The sequence below is a fragment of the Herpailurus yagouaroundi genome, unplaced genomic scaffold, assembly GCF_014898765.1.
Source record: "Herpailurus yagouaroundi ecotype Mexico unplaced genomic scaffold, PumYag 141, whole genome shotgun sequence".
NCBI classification, from domain to species: Eukaryota; Metazoa; Chordata; class Mammalia; order Carnivora; family Felidae; genus Herpailurus; species Herpailurus yagouaroundi.
Genome location: NW_024412396.1, coordinates 68364197 through 68384886, shown reverse-complemented (window position 1 = coordinate 68384886; position 20690 = coordinate 68364197). Strand labels below are relative to the sequence as shown.

Sequence of the window (20690 nt, the reverse complement as noted above, 5' to 3'; positions counted from 1 at the left end):
GGGGGGGGAGGGCCCGACCGCCCCGAGTTTGGGGCGGGGGGGGAGTTGGGGGAGGACCCGGCTTCTCCAGAAAGGGTTCCCCGGAAGCCTCCGGGCAGAGACCGGGACGCCGTGGGGTCCCCCCGGAAGGCAGCCGCGCGCTAGCAGGCAGCCGGGCAGGCTTCTCCGCGTTCCCTGTGTGTTGTGCTTCGGAGAACCGAGGATTCTGGGATACAGTTTTCAATTCATAAGAAAAACGAACCATTCCAGCTAGCCCAGCCGAATAGGGAGAAGCCCAAAGTCCAGAATGTCTGACTACTGTTAATCTCAAGACCGGAAAGAAAAAAAAGGAAAAAAAAAAAAAAGGCAGCCGCAGCAGCTTTTGGTAAAAGATGAGTTTCTCCACAAAGTCCCCGAATAGTCAGTTCTATACCCGTCTCTTGGGTTTGCCTGGAAGGTACCTGCGTAGGGGGGTGTGCGGCGGACGATTCTGGGCCTGAGCGCCCGCAGGCCTTCCTAGGGCTGAGGACCTTCCTCTCACCCTGGCCCCAGGCACGACCACTGCTGCGCCCCCCTCTCTCCGTTCACGCAGTATGACCTTGACCCAGACTAGAGGCGCCGCCCTGTGCGGCACGGGAGCAGGGGAAGAACGGGGCCGACGTAGCAGTTGGTGGAAGCAAGCCCCGCCCCCCCCAACAAACAAAAATCAAAACCAAAACAAAACCAAACTCATATTCCACGAGTGGCCTGAGCTCTGACGTTTAGAAGTGTTTCTCCCCCGGGCGCCTGGGAGGCTCAGTCGGTTAAGTGTCCGCTTACGGCTCGGGTTCTGATCTCAGGGTCCGTGAGTTCGAGCCCTGCGGCCCTGAAGCCCTGCTTCAGTCCTTTGGCCCCCTCTCTTTGCCCCTCCCCCCTCAAAAATAAGTAAACATTTTTAAAAAGAGTATTTCTCCCAGATTTCTCGAACAGAGTAAGTGCAACTTGATGCACTTGAAAGTGCGCTGAAACACTTAAAAAAAAATGCTTATTTATTTTGGGGCGGGGGGGGGGCAGAGAGAGAGGGAGAGAGAGAGAAAATCCCAAGCAGGCACCACACTATCAGCACAAGCCTGATGTGGGGCTCGAACTCACAAACTGTGAGATCATGACCTGAGCCCAAATCCAGTCGGATGCTTAACCCACGGAGCCACCCAGACGCCCCTGAAACACTTTTGAAGAGGCTGACTTTTGGAGACCAGTGCTGCCCAAAGCAGTACTTCTGCCCTGACCCTGGACCAGGGGAACTTCGGGGGGGGGGGGGCACCTGCCCAAACCGGGACCTTGGATTTGCCCTTCTAGGGCTGTGGAGCTAGGCCGGAAAGTCTAGCTCCCAGTGTAATGCGGAAACTCCCAGGCTGTGGGGCAGCCGCAGCTCACCCCGGGGGGCGAGGGAGGAGACATTCTGGTCCAAAGAGCCAGAGAGAAAGAGACTCCAAGGGAGAAGAGGAGTCCAGAGGTGCAGAGAGGGAACGCAGGTGTCGGCCCCCTTCTGGATCCTTCTGAGGCCGGTCTGCATTCCTGACCTTGACACCCTCCCCCACACCCATCCCTAAGATCCATTCCTCCCTTTGCTTTGATGTCATCTCCTGCGGGTCAGGGTGGGGACCAGGCCAAATGTGTGGGCACAGAATGAGACAGGAACGCAGTGACCCGCTGGTCCATTCCTCCCACTCGTTTCTGTCTTTCTCAACATTTCTCCCCCCATCCCCCCCCCCCCCCCCCAGAGTTTTCTGTAAATAACTTTCCGAGCTTTACTGAAAAGATGACAATCACTGTTTAGGGTTTTGAAACGTGCCCACCGTTCCTTCCTGGTTCTCCAACCAAACAGGGTAAACTCTTTTCCACATCAGTAGGTTCAAACCCTGGGCTTTTACATGTAAAACGTGTGTCCAGTATATACAGACACATCCAGGTGAGGACAAAACCCCATCACTTCCGCGGGTGCAGAACAGATTTTGCAGCTTTATAAACTGTGTTCTCTTTTCATGGCTTCACAGCACATTATTTTTTGCCTTCGTACTGGTGGTAATAACAAAATTAGTGGCCGCTTGGTGAACTTTCGGGCACACCAGGCACTTCCTGTCTCTTATCTGTCTGTGTGTAACAACTCTATGAGCCACGGATCAGCTTTCTATTTCACAGGTGAGTAAACGGAAGCAGAGCCAGACCTGATAATCAGCTCTCCTGTCTCATGCTGACATCGTTCCTTAGCTCTATACCGCCCTGTACAGCAGGGTCCACGTGGTGTCCCATCGGGCTCCTGGGGGTGAAGAGAGGCCCTGGGAGACTGACCCACGTGGTCAGCCTGGCCACCAAGCTTCCACCAGGCTAGGGGTTTCTCACCAAACCCAGGGGCAGAAGAAATGTCAACATCCAGGCAACCAGACAGGAAGGTCAGGGGTTCAGAAGCCAAGGGCAGTGGAAACACCTATGACAGCAGGAATTTGGAGCCAGAAACGATGATGATGATGATGATGATGAGGTGGATGGCAGGCCCTAGTTGACGGCATGCCTGCGGTGCTATGGGGACAAAACGCTGCCCCAAGGAAGAGGATGGCCCAGAGCAGCTGGCAGCAAATACACATACCTTTGAAGTGTCCTTTAAATGTTTGTTTATTTATTTTGAGAGAGAGAGACAGAGTGTGTGCCGTGTGAAGGAGGGGAGTGGGCAGAGAGAGAGAGGGAAAGAGAGAATCCCAAGGAGGCTCCCCACTGTGAGCACAGAGCCCGACACAGGGCTCGAACTCTTGGACTGTGAGATCATGGCCTGAGCCGAAACCAAGAGTCAGATGCTTAACTAACCGAGGCACCTGCGGTGAGAGCACAGAGCATGCTTGGGATTCTCTCCCTCCCTCTCTACTTCCCTGCTCACACATGCGCAAGCTCACTCTCTCTCTCTCTCTCTCTCTCTCTCAAAGTAAATAAATAAATAAAAACATTACAAAAATGTTTTTTAGTTTTAAAAAGTGCCGATTCGGTATTTGATTTCATAATATATCCATATGTTTTCATATAACACCTCCCTCTCCTGACCAAATCCGCGAGCGTAAGACTCCCCAGGAGGATGGCCCTGTTTATCCTGTGACTTCCCGGCCCGGGGACATAGCGATGCTCCCCTGTCCTCCCACGGCCCCATGAGAGACAGGCACCGGGGTTGCCCAGGGGTCCTGACCCTTGGTGGTGGTTCTCCGCGTTCCCATTCGTCATACCGATGTGGATCGGGTGGATCTCAATTTCATCAAAGTAGTTGAAGACGGTCTCGTCTTCCGTATTGATGTTGCGGTAGCTGCCCAGAGACCGGAGGAAGCGGTCCTGGCTGTAGTGGGTCCCCGCCACGATGCTCTCGGGAAGGTTCATCACCCGCTCTTTCAGGAACTCATCTGACGCGTCCAGCGCACAAACGAATTCTGGGGAGACAAGGAGCCTCCTGAGTCAACCCAAGGACGAAAGGGCTGAGTGGAGGGCACTGGAGGCTGAGCCAGCGCCTCACCGTGGTGTCTGGTGACCAGCCTGGACCGCTTGACAAGATCGGCCTTCTCGCCGCCTCTCTCGAGGACAAATAGATACAAATCCCTGGCATTTCCAGAGACCACCCTACGAGGCCCGACCAGCTGGTCTTTTGTGAGAGCTGTTATTTTCCTATCCCCCCCTTTCTTCCTTCCTCTTTCCTTCCTTCTCCTTTTAATAAAAGCAGCAGAAATTGGAAACAGAAAATCTCTAATAATAAATAGCAGCAAATCTGATAGCAAAGAGCAGCAGATCTAATCATGGACTAAAAACAAAACCGATGACAAAAAGCAGCAGAATTGGAATGAGCGCATCTCTGATGACCCCGAGACATCGTTAGGCTCCCAGCCGCCCCCCCTGCCCCCTGCCTCTTTCCCAGCAAGGGCGTCACGGGCTCCCAAAGAGGCTAAGCAGCTGACTGAAATGATGGCCAATTTAGCAAATTAATAAAAACGTGGACACCCCTTGGGATTTTATTTCTTCTCTTTTAAAGTGTATTTCTTTATTTTGAGAGAGAGTGAGTGAGAGCAGGGGAGGGACAGAGAGAGAGAGAGAGAATCTCAGGCTGATTCTACACTGTCGGTGTGGAGCTGGATCCCGGGCTCGAACTCCAGAACAGCGAGGTCGTGACCTGAGCCAAAATTAAGAGTCTCAGACGCTCAACCGACTGAGCCACCGAGGCGCCCTGCTTTGGGATTTTAATTTCCCAAGGATGCAGTTCTTCTCTCAATGCGATCGGCTGGGAAACAATTGGGTCCACTACAACCCGGTGCTCATCTCATGTTTGAGTTATATTAATGATGGGGATCATTTCGCCCCCCTGGGATTTTCTTTTAAACTATGAAAACAGCTGTTCCTCCAACTCCTAGTATAACTTCAGTAGATATTTGTTGAGTGAATGAATGATTCAAATGCATATCAGTGAAATGGACTTTCTAGGTGAGTTACTGTTCTCAGATGTTCTCAACGCGGTCAGAGCACACAGGTGCCCAGATCATTAGCCAGGTGCATTGCCAACAACTCGCTCCCTGTAAGAGCCTGGCAAAGCCTGGAAATGGTTAAATTTGCATTCTAAACTTGTATTGCTGCCCTGTGGGCCAAATCCGGCCCATCACCTGATTTTGTAATGAAAGTTTTATTGGAACTTTTAAAAATTAATTAACTAATTGATTCATTGTATTGGTTTGCCGTGTAATCATGCCATTGGCACCTAACTGCATTCTGATAAGGCTTCCCGAGCGAGAGCAAGGTAAGTGTGCTCAGCAGTGGGGCAGCGGAACCCTTTTGAACATCGTCTGCTTCGTGCGTTAACAGTGAAAAGAAAGGCTGAGGTCTGAGACTGCCACTGTTCTGACTGATTTTAATTTAGCTCAGGTGCTCATCTTTGATCATTTGATTTACATTAGTGGCTAGATGTTAAAAGAGGTGGCACCTGGGTGGCTCAGTCGGTTAAGTGTCCGATTCTTGGTTTCGGCTTATGTCATGATCTCACACAGTTCATGAGATCGAACCCCACACTGGGGTCTGTGCTGACAGTGCGGAGTCTGCTTGGGATTCTCTCTCTCCCTCTCTAAATAAATAAATAAATAAATAAATAAATTATAAATAAATAAATAAATAAATAAATAATAAATAAATAAATAAGTAAACAAACAAACAAACTTAAAAATATATTGAAAGAAAGGAGAGGAGACAGGTGGACCTCCAAATGCTGGTATAGTACTTAAATCAAAAGTACGTCAATAAATTCACTGGAGGTTGAATCTTGTTAAGCTCCATACGTTAGGCATCTAGATGAAAAGTTAATAATTCTGTTAGTAATGTAAGAATTTTTAAATATGATGCTGTATCTTTTTTCCCAGTGACCGGGAAAAGGAAGATTCCAGTTAATCAAATACCATGAACAGTGAGTGATACACTTGACTACAAACTTTCAAAGAATTTTAGTGTGATGAAATATATTTCCCACAAGATGATTTTTTTTTTTTTTTTTAGTGAACTCTACACCCAAACTAGGGCTTGAACTCACAACCCTGAGTCACATACATGCTCTACTGACTTCACCAGGCAGGCACCCCCAGATGATATTTTTTAAAGTCCTTTCTCTTGTGATGAGTCAGATAGAACTTCAGGATTTTGCAGTGTCTTGAGATAACTATTCAGAACTTCTGCTGTCCTTGTACTGGCTTCACTGTGGATAGCAAGTAATCGATTTCTGCTGGCTTAAGATTGTACTAACAATGCGAATGCAAGCTGGTGCAGCCACTCTGGAAAACAGTTTGGAGGTTCCTCAAAAAACTAAAAATAGAACTACCCTACGAGCCAGCAATGGCACTACGGGGCATTTATCCACCGGACACAGGTGTGCTGTTTCAAAGGGACACATGCACCCCCATGTTTTTAGCAGCACTGTCAGCAATAGCCAAAGTATGGAAAGAGCCCAAATGTCCATCGATGGATGAGTGGGTAAAGATGTGGTATATATATATATATATATATATATATATATATATATACACACATACACACACACACACACACACACACACACACACACATACAATGGAGTATTACTCGGCCATCAAAAAGAATGAAATCTTGCCATTTGCAACTACGTGGATGGAACTGGAGGGTATTATACTAAGTGAAATTAGTCAGAGGAAGACAAATATCATATGACTTCACTCATATGAGGACTTTAAGAGACAAAACCGATGAACATGAGGGAAGGGAAACAAAAATAATATAAAAACAGGGAGGGGGACAAAACAAGAGACTCATAAATATGGAGAACAAATTGAGGGTTACGGGAGGGGTGGTGGGAGGGGGGATGCGCTAAATGGGGAAGGGGCACTAAGGAATCTACTCCTGAAATCAGTGTTGCACTAGATGCTAACTCATTTGGATGTAAATTTTAAAAAAATAAAATGAAACAAGTTAAAAATTTTAAAAAGAAAAAAAAAGATTGTACTAACAAGGAGGTTACTGTGTTTGGCTATCTTGAGTCATATGAAAACCTGTATCTAAAAAAAAAAATTTCCAGGGGCACCTGGGTGGCTCAGCTGGTCAAGCTCTGACTCGATCTCAGCTCAGGTCATAATCTTGTGGTTTATGAGTTCGAGCCCCATGTCGGGCTCCCCACTGTCAACCTGCTTGGGAATCTCTCTCTGCCCCTCCCCAATGCATGCTCTTGCTCCCAAAATAAACATACATTTAAAAAAAAAGATAAAAAATAAAAACATGTTTCTATATTCCTCAAGCAGATGCAACTTTAAACGTGTCTCCTTCAATGAGGAGATCTGAAAAGATCTGCCCGCAGCAGCTGTAAAATGCAATGATTTACCAAGGAGAGAGAATACCACATTTGACTGGATCACGACAGGTTCAAATGTTTTAGCGCCCAAATCAGGCACGGAGACTTGTTTTATCATGTTTGTTGTTTTCTGCATCTAATGATGTTTTGACATCTCCGGGAGGCCTTACCGACCTGGAGAGAGACAGCCTCTTTCAGGGCTGGCTAATTCCTAAAGACAGTCAACCGCTTGCTTGGGAGCATGCCGCCATATACATATACATGACCACCGCCTTTTTATAACTTTCGCACACCGAGCCAATATTCCCCTTGCCTTAATTCATCCCACAGCCAGGTACCAGGCAACTAGGGAGCAAAACCCATTGGAATTGGCTCAAACTAGCCAATCCTCTAAAAGCAGCTGTTTGCCTGACCCTGCCTCGCCCTTTCCCATGGAAACCCCAATTGAGGCTGTGGCCTAGACATCCCCCTCCCTCCTTCCTGCCTCCTGACCAAGCCTGGTGCTTCCCCATGCAACCCAGCGTGGTGAGGCACACCCCCTGCGCTGGGTACTCTTCTTTCAATGGCATTAACCTCTCGTGTCCTCACTCAACCACCTCCCTGCATTAAAATCCCCTAGATACAAATGACACAATTTCCAGAAAGATGGTTTACTAAGAACAGACTAAACATTCCAAACAGATTACATGTTTGACGCATTTGGACTATGTCCAGCAGAGAGAGGGCAGCCCAGTGGTGCATGGTTAAGACTCTTTCACCGGGGGCGCCTGGGTGGCTCAGTCGGTTAAGTGTCCGACTTCAGCTCAGGTCATGATCTCACGGTTCATGAGTTCGAGCCCCGTGTCGGGCTCGGTGCTGACAGCTCAGAGCCTGGAGCCTGCTTCGGATTCTGTGTCTCCCTCTCTCTCTGCCCCTCCCTTGCTCACACTCTGTCTCTCTCTCTCTCTCTCTCAAAAATAAATAAAACATTGGGGTACCTGGGTGGCTCAGTGGGTTAAGCATCCAACTTCAGCTTAGCTCAAGATCTCACGGCTTATGGGTTTGAGCCCTGCATTGGGCTCTGTGCTGACAGCTCAGAGCCTGGAGCCTGTTTGGATTCTGTGTCTCCCTCTCCCCCTGCCCCTCCCCTGCTCGTGCTCTGTTTCTCTCTGTCTCTCAAAAATAAGTAAAGCATTAAAAAAAAAATAAAAAAAAATATTGCCCAGAAGTGATAAACTCTTGTAAACTAGACAGACGTGGTTATTTAATCGATTTTACTTTTTAACTTTTCTGATCCGGAGGCACTCATTCATGGAAAATCCCAGACCACCCACCCCTTTGGCCTTGCGGATTCCTGCCCCAGGTTTCAGGGCCCTCGGGAAAACGGTGAACACCCAGCCCTGAGGACGACTGCATTCTGGTGGCCCTAGTGGTTCCAGAAGCTTCATCGCATGCAAACTGTGCCTGGACCTAGAGGAGAGGGTTACAGCCACAAACTGACTCCCGTGGGGGCTTTGACACAAGTGAGCAGGGCTCCTTGAGTTCCAGCCTCGGGCCCAGTTGCTGAAAATAGCTGTTCTTGAGGTTACCACATGACCGAAAATTATTTCCTATGATGACACTGCATGCAAATTGATTAAAAATAACAAGTTTAAAAGTTCAGGGCAAGGTCCCGAGAAAGGCCTGCTGGGTACTCAACAAAACTTTTTTTTTTTTTTTTTCGTGGAATAAGTTGTTTACGCTTTACTTCCAAGAGTACATCGTGAAACTTCGGTGCCAATGTGTGAACATCGAACTGAAAAGCTCTGTGCCTTCCCCAGGCTCAGTTCTGGATTTGGAAAAGACAGGAAAGATGACGGCATGGCTGGCACCTAGGAGGAAGGGTCCAGTCCCTGGGGGTCTTGCCAGCTGACTCAGAAGTCAAGGCATCAGCGGACTGGCCACCTTGGGCTTTGTTCCCAGAGGGAGCAGCAGACAAACATTCTCAAAGGGACTTCTGTCCATTTCAGAACTTGATAGTCCCTTTTTTTTTCATTTGAGAGAAAAAGAGCACAAGTGGGAGAGAGGGGCAGAGGGACAGAGAGAGAGAGAAAGACAGAGAGGGGGAGAATCCCAAGCCGGTTCCACATTCAGCACAGAGCCCAACAAGGGGCTTGATCCCAGAACCTTGGGATCATGACCTGAACCTAAATCAAGAGTCAGACGCTCAACCGACCGAGCCCCCCAGGTGCGCCATCAGAACTTGATTTTCCTGATGTCTGCCTCCCATACAGTCTCTAGTTTGAGAGTGTAAGTGTATCATTTTACCTTTTATCCTGAAAACAAACAAACAAACAAACAAACAAACAAACAAGAGAGAGACATAGAGAGATCTGCTTTATTAACATCAAAAAGATGGTTTGGGTACAAAAGAGATCTTGAATGGCATTCCTTTAAATATGACCTTGGAGAATTGTTTTAAACTTACCAGGGGGTGCCTGGTGGCTCATTCGGTTGAGCATATGACTTCTGCTCAGGTCATAATCTTGTGGTTCATGAGTTTGAGCCCCGTGTCGGGCTCTGTGCTGACAGCTCAGAGCCTGGAGCCTGTTTCGGATTCTGTTGTCTCCCTCTTTATCTGCCCCTCCCCCACTTGCACTCCGTGTGTCTCTCTCTCTCTCTCTCTCTCTCAAAAATAAACATTAAAAAAATTTTTTTAATAATTAATAGATAAATAAATAAATAAACTTACCAGGTATGATTGATTTATCAAAGGGCAACATTTTGCCTCTGACTTCTTCTTCTTCCTCCTCATCTTCTTCTAATAAAACAAAATATAATTGTTGTGTTTATTACGTATTACTACTATGGACAGCTTGGCAAGAAAATTAAAAATATTTTAACTAGAAGTCACTAGTGAAAACTAACCATAAATAGAAAAGTGTGTATTTTAGACATAGTCTGTCTGAATTTTAAATTTTAACGAAGCGACTATTATTATGATATGTTGCAACTTACCTGAATATAAACACTCAAAATAAATGAAGGAGGGGCACCTGGCTGGCTCAGTCTGCAGTACACGTGGCTCTTGATCTCAGGGTCGTGAGTTCGAGCCCCACATTAGGGGTAGAGTTTATATAAAGTAAGAAAGAAAAGCTTTGAAAAAAAGATACAGGGAACATTCAAACTTACGATTGAATAGGTCTTTAGCTTGATCATAGGTCTCCGGGAACCCATCCAAAATATAACCTTGATTCCTGCAAGGCATAGATTTCAACTTTTCTTTGACAAATCGAATTACATATTGATCTTCTAGTCGGCCTGGTAAAAAGAAAAAAAATATTACTAGGGGAGTCACATTCTACATGGGGGTTACATTCCAAAGTCATCTCACAAACTGTTGTATAGGGGACGCCTGGGTGGCTCGGTCAGTTAAGCAACGGACTCTTGATTTCAGCTCAGGTCATGATCTCATGTTCATGAGTTCGAGCCCCATGTCAGGCTCCGAGCCTGCTTGGGATTCTCTCTTTCCCTCTCTCCCTGCCTCTCCCCTGCTCGTATTCTCTCTCTCTCTCAAGATAAATGAACTTAAAAAAAATTGTTGTGTGGTCAAAGTTCCCTTACAGGTAAAAATAGGTGGTTTTGTATTTTCAACATGATGTGCATTTTAACACACAATAAAATAGGAGAACCCAATGAGCTTGGCTGCAATAAAGAACAGAAGCAAAGGCCATGTCTGCATTTCCCAAGTGTTCTTCCGCAGTGACAGCATGTGGGTGAAGCTGAAGGAGAAGTGGAGACATCCAGAGTGCTCCCACTTGCCAGCAGGGTTCCCTCAATTCTGTTTTGATATTATTCCTTAATACATAGCCTTATAGCCTTGATACATAGTAATAAAGGTTTCTGTTGTGAGATTTAAGTGAGATAGTATCCCCGTGTGCTGTTGACACATGACTTATCAATAACAGGTGATCAGTAAATATTTGCTGCACTGGAATAAACATCAAGCTTGGGCTCCTGGCTGGCTCAGCTGGTAGACAGTGCGACTCTTGATCTTGGGGTTGTGAGTTCGAGCCCCACGTTGGGCGTAGAGCTTACTTTAAAAATAAATAAATAAAAATAAAAATCAAGTTTGATCTGGCTCTTAAAGGCATTATTCTCTTTAAATCTGCAGGATTTAGGAAAGGAAAGAATGCCCTCCCCACCCATCTCTCCAATTGGCATTCCTGACCTTGGCCCCGCTGAACAATTTCTTCTCAAGCCTTGGATGCTGGGTTCCTGCGAATGTGATTGTGTGGCGTAGCTGTCCAATAGTTAAAGGACAATTTGGTGCAGCTTCACTGTGATATTCGCTTATTATTCTATTGTTAATTATAGAACAGCTACCATTTCTGAGACATGGCCCTGCCCTTATGTTGCTTAATGTATGCACTTCAGTACCCGTGAGTTTGGCAAGTTTGAGTCATTGATCTCCAAAGCTCTTTCTCCCATACTCTTAGTTTATCAGTGGGTCTACAATATAAAATAGTTTTTGGTCTCTTTTAATCACCGTATTAATGACAGTGAAATGATGTAATTAAAACACCCCTTCTTTCTTCTACCTTTCATCGCCGCACGACTCATTAGGCAGTAACTGATTCAAAACTAATTGGGTCTTCCAGAAATTTCAGTGTTAGGGCTGACACCAAAAAAAAAAAAAAAAAAAAAAATCAAAGGCATTATTTTGCGTAATGAAATTCCTCAAAATGATTTGACATTATCTCCCAGTAAGGTTCACACTGGTGCAAAGAAATAAAGCCAAACAAAAAAATGTCGAGGGACTCAGCAAAATTCAAAGACGAGCTTTATCTGAGCGGTCTATTCCTGGTTTTCAAAGGCTTTGTTGCTCAGGCAGGGGCACATACGTACCTCAGAAACCTGGCTTCGGTCCCCTCCATGCATGCCTGGGTTTACTTCAGGCAGTGAGCCTTGCCATTCATTTCTGTTTGTTTCAGAACCAGGAGTGTTCAGCATGCAAGAAGGGACCTCTCGCAGCAGTTTCTGCTAATTGTGGAATGTGAGGACACAAAGGGCCAAGCCCAAGTGCCTCTCTCCAGAGAACTGTTACCTCCTAGAGATACACCCACGACCTTGGCAATGTGGAGCTCCTTGTCAGAGGATTATCACTTCCGCTTTGAAAGGAATGAACACAGCCTACTGGACAGCCTTTAAAACACCACCTGCTTTTTTTTTTTTTTAATTATAAGTATCTTTCACATTCACATAATATTTAAAATGTTCGTATTAATCCATATTCATAACTACTAAAACACGGTTCAAAAATAGATAGCTGCATCCAGGGTTTTAAAGAATCCATGCAGGGGCCCATGGGTGGCTCAGTCAGTTAGGCATCTGACTTTGGCTCAGGTCATGACAGTTCGTGGGTTCGAGTCCCACATTGGGCTCTTTGCTGTCAGCACAGAGACCACTTTGGATCCTCTGTCTCTCTCTCTGCCCCCCCCCCCACTTGTGCTCACTCTCTCTCTCTTTCTCAAAAATAAATGTTAAAAAAAAAATAATCCAGGGACGCCTGGGTGGCTCAGTCAGTTAAGCGTCGGCTTCAGCTCAGGTCACAATCTCGCGGTCCGTGAGTTCGAGCCCCGCGTCGGGCTCTGGGCTGATGGCTCAGAGCCTGGAGCCTGTTTCCGATTCTGTGCCTCCCTCTCTCTCTGCCCCTCCCCCGTTCATGCTCTGTCTCTCTCTGTCCCAAAAATAAATAAACGTTGAAAAAAATAATAATAATCCATGCTCGGGATAGACACTAGGAAGTTGACACATTTACATACATCCTTTCCACCCCACCCCGTCCCCAATATTTATTTTCAAACTCACAGAAAAGTGGAAAGACTAGTCCAGTGATCACCCGGAATCCCACCAGCTAGATTCAATAGTCCCACGATGCTTTTGAAATACCGAAAGCAAGCACTAAGAATCTGTAGCCAGTGCATTCTGGTTTGACTAAGCCCCTATGCTGGCTGCACCATCAGGGGCCAACTAGAGTGGAATTAGCAGGACACAGAGGTGACCACTGCAGGACTGTGAAATTTGCCTCACGGGAATCGTTAGAATCACATAATAACAAATTAGGTCATGTAAGGGAAGAGTCAGCTAACCTCTGTGCCCTTGCTCGTGCTGGGAAATTTCTATGTAGGTCTGTGCAATGAGCTCAGAGGTCTTGTTTTGTCCAAACATAATCAAGGTCCATGTCCCAGTTTCAGCTAAATATGAATAGGAAGGATTCGGGGACACACTTCAGGAAGGGAAAAAAACGAACAAACAAACAAACAAACACCAAAAACACCTTCCTAAGGTCAAAGAGGATTGAATGAACTATTCCAGTCTTGTAGGAAGTGAGTAGGTGGCTGGCTAAAGAGCACGTCCTCTGCTCCCTTCCCGTGCCCCTCTACACAGAGGCCACTGACCCAGTTTGGCCTCTTTCTCGACATCTGGGAAAAGAACTGAGTCCCCGCCAAGGACAGGCCCTTGAGCAATGCACTGACTGTTCTCAGCTCCTCCCTGACATTCTTGCTGGGCGGGGTCTCCGCCCTGGGCATGAAGAGAACCCAGTCGGTACCTCCCCCCATCCTGTTACACATTTTGGCTACGATTTTTGGGTTCTGGCAAAGACCAATTCATTAAGTCTCTGTCCGATAAGTATTGTCTAGGGTCTGTCGCATCCCGTTAGCCCGGATCCTCCCTCCCCTCCTGGGGTGGCGCTGTTCACTGCTCCCAGCGCCCTGCTCCGGCCTTACACCCCAGGCTTACAGTGCATGTGCACGTGGTCACGTACCCCTGTAGATCCTTTAAAATCCCAGCCCTCCGCCCTCCAATGTGCCTTGCCAGATTTCTTTCCGCGGGTATCCTCACAACGGAACGTCTTAGTTCGGGTTGTTTCCTCTCTCCCAAGTGGCGGGCACCCGGATGTCGGTAAGTCTCTCTAACACCAGCACGTTGACTCCCAAGCGTCTCACCGGCGAGGAAGGGGCGGTGTTTTCTCTCAAAGTATCAAACTGGGCTCTCCGTGTGCCTTCCCTTTCCTCCGGGACAGCCCTGGGATTCTAAATTCCATTTCCTCCCGGCCTGGCTGACACCAAAGCAGAAACCAACGCACAGATAATCAGCTACCTGCTCTAAGTGGGCATCCAGCGTGTGTACATAAGACCGTGTTCTCCACGCCTTAAAAAAAACAGACTTGAGTGGCCTGGGAGAAGGGGAGGAGGGAGAGGGGTACTCTGACTTCAGAGGAAGGTGTGGACGGACTAGAATCCTTGAAGAGGAGTGTCTGGGGAGAGGACCCCCCTGCAGGGGCAAAAGGGGGTGCCGGAAGACCAGAGGTGGGGAGGCCAGTCAAGAGAGGTGCCCCAAGGGATGCAGTGGGCGGTCCTCGGTGGGAGGGTCTGGGAAGGGCAACCCTAGGAAGGAGCTGTCTGTCACCAGGGGCTGACGCCTCCGTCCTTCTTCCCTGCTGCTCACCTGCCCAGCCCAACCCCAACCCGGGAGGATCAGACCAGCAAGATGAGAGCAGGAGGTAAGAGGAAAAGAAGCCAAATGTGCTTGAGAGGTGGTGAGGGGAGAAACTCTGTTGGGTAAGCGCCCAATGGCCACACATTGGACTGGTCTATAAATGATACCAGTAAAACCAGTCTGATGGAAGATCGTGACCATCAGTGTACGAAAATGAAATGGTTCTGGTTTCCAGATAACTTCTACAGGTTGCTTTTCTGCCAAATAGCTAAGTCCCTTGGAGATGTCTACGTTCAAAACCCAGCTTGCACTTATTTGATCAGGATGGGCTTCTTAAAGCATGAAAGCCCAGAAACTCTACCTATTTATTATCGAGGAGTTGCAATGGACCCAGCCTGAAACTCTGTCCAGGGGTGACGAAAGAATGAGTCCAGAATTTGAGTTCAAAGTGACGGTTTGCCACGATCGGCTTGTTCAGCAAACTGCTTAAGGTTACCAAGTGGGTAAGGATAGTTTTCCATGTATTTGTATTTCTTCCTGCATGAATTGTGGCTCCACATTATTCATCCATTTTGTTCTATTAAAGAGTTAATGATTTTCTTATTGGCTTGCCTGAGCATTTTATACATTAAGGATATTAAGCCTTTATCATATTAGTGGCAAATATACTTTCCTTGTTTGTCCTTTGCTTTTTTTAAAAATGTTTATTTATTTTTGAAAGAGTGAGTGCACAAGCAGGAGAGAGGCAGAAAGAGAAGGAGACGGAGAATCCGAAGCAGGCTCCGCGCTGTCGGTGCAAAGCCCTAGTTAGGGCTCAAACCCACGAACCTGAGATCATAACGTAAGCTGAAGTCGGATGCTCAACGGACTGAGACACCCAGGTGCCCTGTCCTTTGCCTTTTAATCATTTTTTTAAAGTTGTATTTATTTAACTAATCTCTACACCCAACGTGGGGCTCAAACTCACGACCCCGAGATCAAGAGTCACACACTTTTCCGAATCAGCTGGTCAGGCGCCCCTGTCCTTTGCCTTTTAATTAATGACTTTTGATGTTTATAAAATATTTATGACTATCCTTTTGATCTCATCTTCATCATCATCATCATGATCGTAGGTAGTTCTTTCCCATCCTGTGATCACAGAGTCACCAAAATGTTAATGGTGATTTTGGGGGCGCCTGGGTGGCTTAGTTGGTTGGGCGTCCGACTTCGGCTCAGGTCACGGTCTCACCGCTCGTGAGTTCAAGCCCTGCATCGGGCTCTGTGCTGATGGCTCGGAGCCCGGAGCCTGCTTGGGATTCTGTGTCTCCCTCTCTGCCCCTCCTCTGCTCATACTCTCTTTCTCTCAAAAATAAACAAACGTTAAAAAAATTTTTTTAATGTCAATGGTTATTTTTCCCTCCAGGGGTGGGGTAATATTATGAATGAGATTTCTTTGTTGTCATGTTTTCCGTACTCTGCTTTTAATAGCAAGCAGGCAGTCTTTTCTCACAAGGAAACAAAACCTGTCACCACGAGCAGCGCCGTGTGGTGCACGATACCTGCGTTCTGCTCCATGCTTTCCTTGATGCCGTCCAAGAGCTCCTGAGCTTCATCCACGTTCTCCTCCTCCTCCTCCTCCTCTTCGCCTTCTTCCTCTTCCTCCTCTTCATCCTTAGGCGTGACGATCATCTCCTACAGACCACAGGGGTATTCGGGTCGGAGGACGCCCTCCACGGACCCGCTGCTCACAAACCATCTGGCAGGTGGTCCTGGAAAAGACTGGTGCCCAAGTAGGGACCACGCCCACCCACAGCCATCATGCAAGAAGTTGGGATGCATGTGTCTACAGAGGTGGGTGAGAGCCTTGAGGTTTCTCTCTGTTTTAGGAGAAGAATCCACTTCTGTGTTAACGCCAGAACCGCTTAAGAGTCAACATTTCCCTCCGTGTCAGGTTGTATCTTACTTACGATGAAGAGCAGTTAGTTGGCGGTGGGGGAGGTGGGATAAACAGGCAGAGCACAGAGGATTTTTAGGGCACCGGTAAACACATGTCATTGTACGTTTGTTCAGACCCGCAGGGTGTGCAACACCGAGGGCAAACCCTAAAGTCAACAGTGGACATTGGGTAGTAACGAGGTGTTAACACAAGTTCATCAACTGTGACTAATGGAATCACTCTGGTGGGGATGTTGGTAATGGGGAGGGGCAGGCTATACGTGTAAGAGGGAGGGGATACATGGAAAATCTAAGGGGCGCCTGATGGCTTAGTTGGTTGAGCATCTAACTCTTGATTTCGGCTCAGGTCATGATCCCAGGGTCGTGGGACCGAGCCCCGTGTCAGGCTCTGTGCTGAGTGTAGAGCCTGCTTAGGATTCTCTCTCTCTCTCTCTCTCTCTCTCTCTCTCTCTCTCTCTCCCCCTCCTTCCCTCTCTCTCCCCCTGCCCTACTTATGCTCTCTCTCATAAAATAAATAAATAAACATGAAAAAAAATGCTCTAAGAAAATAGTCCTTTTTTTAAGAGCAGTTAATGAATAAATAGTCTGGTAATACTCTGGGAAACATACATGAAGAATAAGAAAACCTAAAGATGTTCCAGTCAACAGAGAAAATACAAGATATGTTTTTAAGCAACAGCTGGCGACAGACTGAATTTCAAGGGCAACCCCATGAAAGGAGCTTCTATCTCACAGAGGAAAGTCCCGCGGGATTCTGCGCTTTCATAACTGGGGCCAACAACAAAATCCAATTGAAATGACAAATCTCACCGTAGGATGCCACGTAAAATTAGTGGCTTCCTTGTTACGAGATGAAGGCAAGCATTTTTAAGATATGAGAATTCCCAGTGAAGTAGTTAGAAACGTTACCAGTCTTGCTATGGCTTCAGAAATGACATCCTTCAATTTAATGTGATGCAGTTTGTAGTGTTTTGACAAGGCTTCAGCAATACTAGATTTTCCCACAGCGGGGGGACCGAGAATGCAAATCTTGATCGGCTGAAAAAGGAGAATAAGGATCACACGGTGAGCTTTGGACGATCCGTGGCTAGACGGGAGTGGTTTTTTGGTTTTTAATTTTGGGGGGGGGTGCCTTTTTTTGAACGTCTCTGGATCCTGCAGGCTAACTCTTCTCTGCCGAGACTCCAGAGTCACTTCCTCCGCTGCTGGCCTTGTGGTCAGCGCCACATCATCCTGACGGCGCTGCTCTCCGATGGGAGTGGCCGTTCATGCTAATTCATTCAGCGGGTGTTTAGTGAGCCACTACTATGTGACCAACATGGGGGACACGGCGCTCAACAAAGATGTACTCAGGAACACCTCAAAATTATTAAAGAACAAAGTACTTGAGCATCACAGGCTACCATATTACTCATTAAAGACAACAAAGACTGGGGCGCCCCGGGGGGGGGGGGTTCACTGGGTTAAATGTCTGCCTCTTGATTTCAGCTCAGGTCACGGTCTCATGGTTTGTGACTTCGAGCCCCACATCGGGCTCTGTGCTGACAACGCGGAGCCTGCTTGGCCTTCTCTCTCTCTCCCTCTCCCAAAATAAATAAACTTTAAAATTTTTTTTAAAAAGACAACAAAGAAAGAGAATTTCTGGTCTAATGTGCGGGTGCTTAGTTTATCGCCTCATGAGTACTGTCTCTGGACTGGCTTGGTCTCTAAGTATCCTTTACTTTTTAACACAGTTAACTTATTCTAGTTTTTAAAAAACATGCTCATTTGGGGAAAAAAAAAAAAGCCTCACAATTTCTGCTGCTGAAACTTGCTCGAATATGCTACAGAAGCTGTGTGACATTCATAACCAGTGAGTAAATGTTTATTTGCAACAGAAGTCGAAATATCAGCGGCAGTCGTTTCTTCCAAAATGGTCCAAACAACACTCGTGCAACCGAGGCTTCATATTTTGTGAGGCGATTAGTAACCAAAGTCAGGCTGATGGGGAGCATTTTCAGTGGCAGAGCGTCCATGTGCTTAAAGGTTTTGTAATTGCAGCCACAAAATTGGCCACGGTTGTTATGCCATCATATTATGCGACCCCTCGCCAGGCAAGAAGGCCAAGTCTGTTAGGACGGAGGTGGCAACCAAGACAGCGGGCGGCGGAGGGGCAGGGGTCCCAGGGAGCGACTCGAGCTGAGTCTTGTTGGGCAGGGCTGCTGCCCTGGGTGGGTCTGAGGTCTAGCTGTCAACGGAGCGCGTTAACGTGTTGTCCACCCACCAGCGGCAGAGCTCCCGGGGAAGGCGCACCTCCTCCGGGTGCAAAACCAGAACAGCAGCTTATTCGTTTAATAATGAGACGTATGGCTGCCACTGAACTCAGAACTCCAAGTACACGTGTCTGGGGCATTTGCTCCCTCAGAGCAGACAGGCACGGAGGGCCGTTGATGAGCAGCGTTTGAAGCATGAAGAGTTAGGTGAATGAGCTACTTCATGGCATCTGGTCCCGGGGGCTTGAGGCACCTGTCCGCAGCAGGGACAACTTTGCCTTGCGAAAGGGACTGGAATCACGGGAGCCTTTGGCTTAAGACTCCACCTTTTGGGATGCCACTGGCCTGCCACAGTCTACGCTACCCTCGGTAGTTTCCCGCGCCACGCGGACCAACGCCCCCAGGGACGGCTAGACGGTTCAAGTGTGGGATACGCTTAGTCCCTCTATCCCGTTCCGTCCAGTCTTGCTGATCGGGAACCATGTGATCTCTTCAAGGCGTCTTGTCCTACCTCTACTCTGACTGTGTTGTTTTACCTTTGACCCAGAGAATGACACTAGTTTAACGATTTGAGCTGGGTTCTTGGGTGCCTCAGGATAGGCTCCGAGTACAGCCGCCCTGCGTATCTCACATGCTTAACGGGATTGTCGTTTCTTTCGCTAAGACGCACATCTCCTACGTACTCTTAACTGGGCATGCTTGTCAGGAGAAGGCGGTTCTTCGAATACAATGGGGATACCATTCTTGCTTTTCTGGAGTGTTCCCACCCTCAGTGGTAACTATGGGTATGATGGCACCTGCTCCTCCTGTGCTACCCTACAGTTTTCACAACACGTTCTCATGTATTACCCACTATCGTCTTTGGGATGCTTCCCTGGCATAAATCCAAGGATCCAGGCAAGGGCTACATACGCCCGATTTCGGGGAGGGTGGTGTGGAGATGCCACCGTTAGGCCATTCTAGCTAAGTTTGCATCCTAGCTAGTTTGAATCTCTGACTAGCTGTGTGACGTTGAAGAAATGCTTAAACTCTCTGAGCCTCAGTTTCCTCATCTCTAATGTGGAGATAAGAATATCTACCTTGAAGCTCTACCTGTGGTGATTAAAACGACCAGTGAACCCCCTGGCCAAAAGGAAGAGATCAAAGTAACAGCTGGACTTCTCCCATTTTCCATTTCTCCTACCGTCTCCCGTAGGTAACCCAGGGCTGAAACAGACAAGCCAGGAAGCCCCTGCCATTTTTCCGTTTATAGGCAGTGCTGTGGCCATCAGTCTTGAGCTTACTATCGTGTTCAATTTGTGTCAAGCGTAACAGTCATTAATCTGTCTAACTTTAAACTGTTTAATACTTAATTGACAAGAATTAATAGACACCTAGATTGTCAGACGTGGACAAGTCGGTCAAATTTGAAAAAGAGCTTGAATTTAGAAATTGGGACATCTGAGAAAGAAAATACTTTCACTGGTGTAATCATACCAAACGTTTCATTTACTTCGCTCAAATTAGAAGTTGGAACAGGAAGGAGCTCCTGGATGGCTCGGTCGGTTAAGCGTTCAACTTCAGTTCAGGTCATGATCTAATAGTTCGTGGGTTCGAGCCCCGTGTCAGACTCTGTACTGACAGCTCAGAGCCTGGAACCTGCTTCAGATTCTGTGTCTCCCTCTCTCTCCGCCCCCTTCCCTGCTCATGCGCTCTCTCTCTCTTTCTCAAAATCAAATAAACATTAAAAAAAAAAAAAGAAGTTGGAACAGGAAATTGTTATAGTTACCAATAATCCTCTGCTTTGCTTGTACTCTTTGAGGATATTGCTGATATTTTCCACAAATCCCGTTTGGGCAAGCCATCGAATGTTAAAATTCTCCTTCACAAAAAGTGCTTCCATTCTCAGGTTGACCAGTAAGTGATCAAGACACACTTGCTACAGGATAAAGGAATATTAGAGATTTGTCCTTTTCTTTGCCTTTCATTTTGACGGTCATAACAGGCCCAAATCACTGTCATCACAGGGAAAATATATATACATTCACAAAGCCTGGATGTCAATCAATGGCGGCCCTCAGTGTGGACAGAGCGCCCTCTGTGGCCCTCCCTGGCACTTCTAAACTCTTCCCGTGTCTGCCCTCAGGGACAGGCAGCATCCTGGCTCTTAGTCTAGCAGCTCAAAGAAGTAGAGAGATACTAGAAGCCCCAGGAAAAGGTTT

The 20690-nt window shown here is 47.2% G+C and overlaps 1 protein-coding gene across 1 annotated transcript in view; it reads right to left on the bottom strand.

The window, feature by feature from the left end:
• AK7 (adenylate kinase 7) overlaps positions 1 to 20690 on the bottom strand; it is a 71506-nt gene that overhangs the window by 8654 nt on the left and 42162 nt on the right. The window contains exons 6-11 of the mRNA XM_040478441.1: positions 20258 to 20407; positions 17147 to 17275; positions 15841 to 15973; positions 9989 to 10117; positions 9549 to 9617; positions 3191 to 3425 (exon numbers count right to left, since the gene is read on the bottom strand). Coding sequence (XP_040334375.1) covers positions 3191 to 3425; positions 9549 to 9617; positions 9989 to 10117; positions 15841 to 15973; positions 17147 to 17275; positions 20258 to 20407 — 845 coding nt within the window. The remainder of the gene's footprint in view (positions 1 to 3190; positions 3426 to 9548; positions 9618 to 9988; positions 10118 to 15840; positions 15974 to 17146; positions 17276 to 20257; positions 20408 to 20690) is intronic.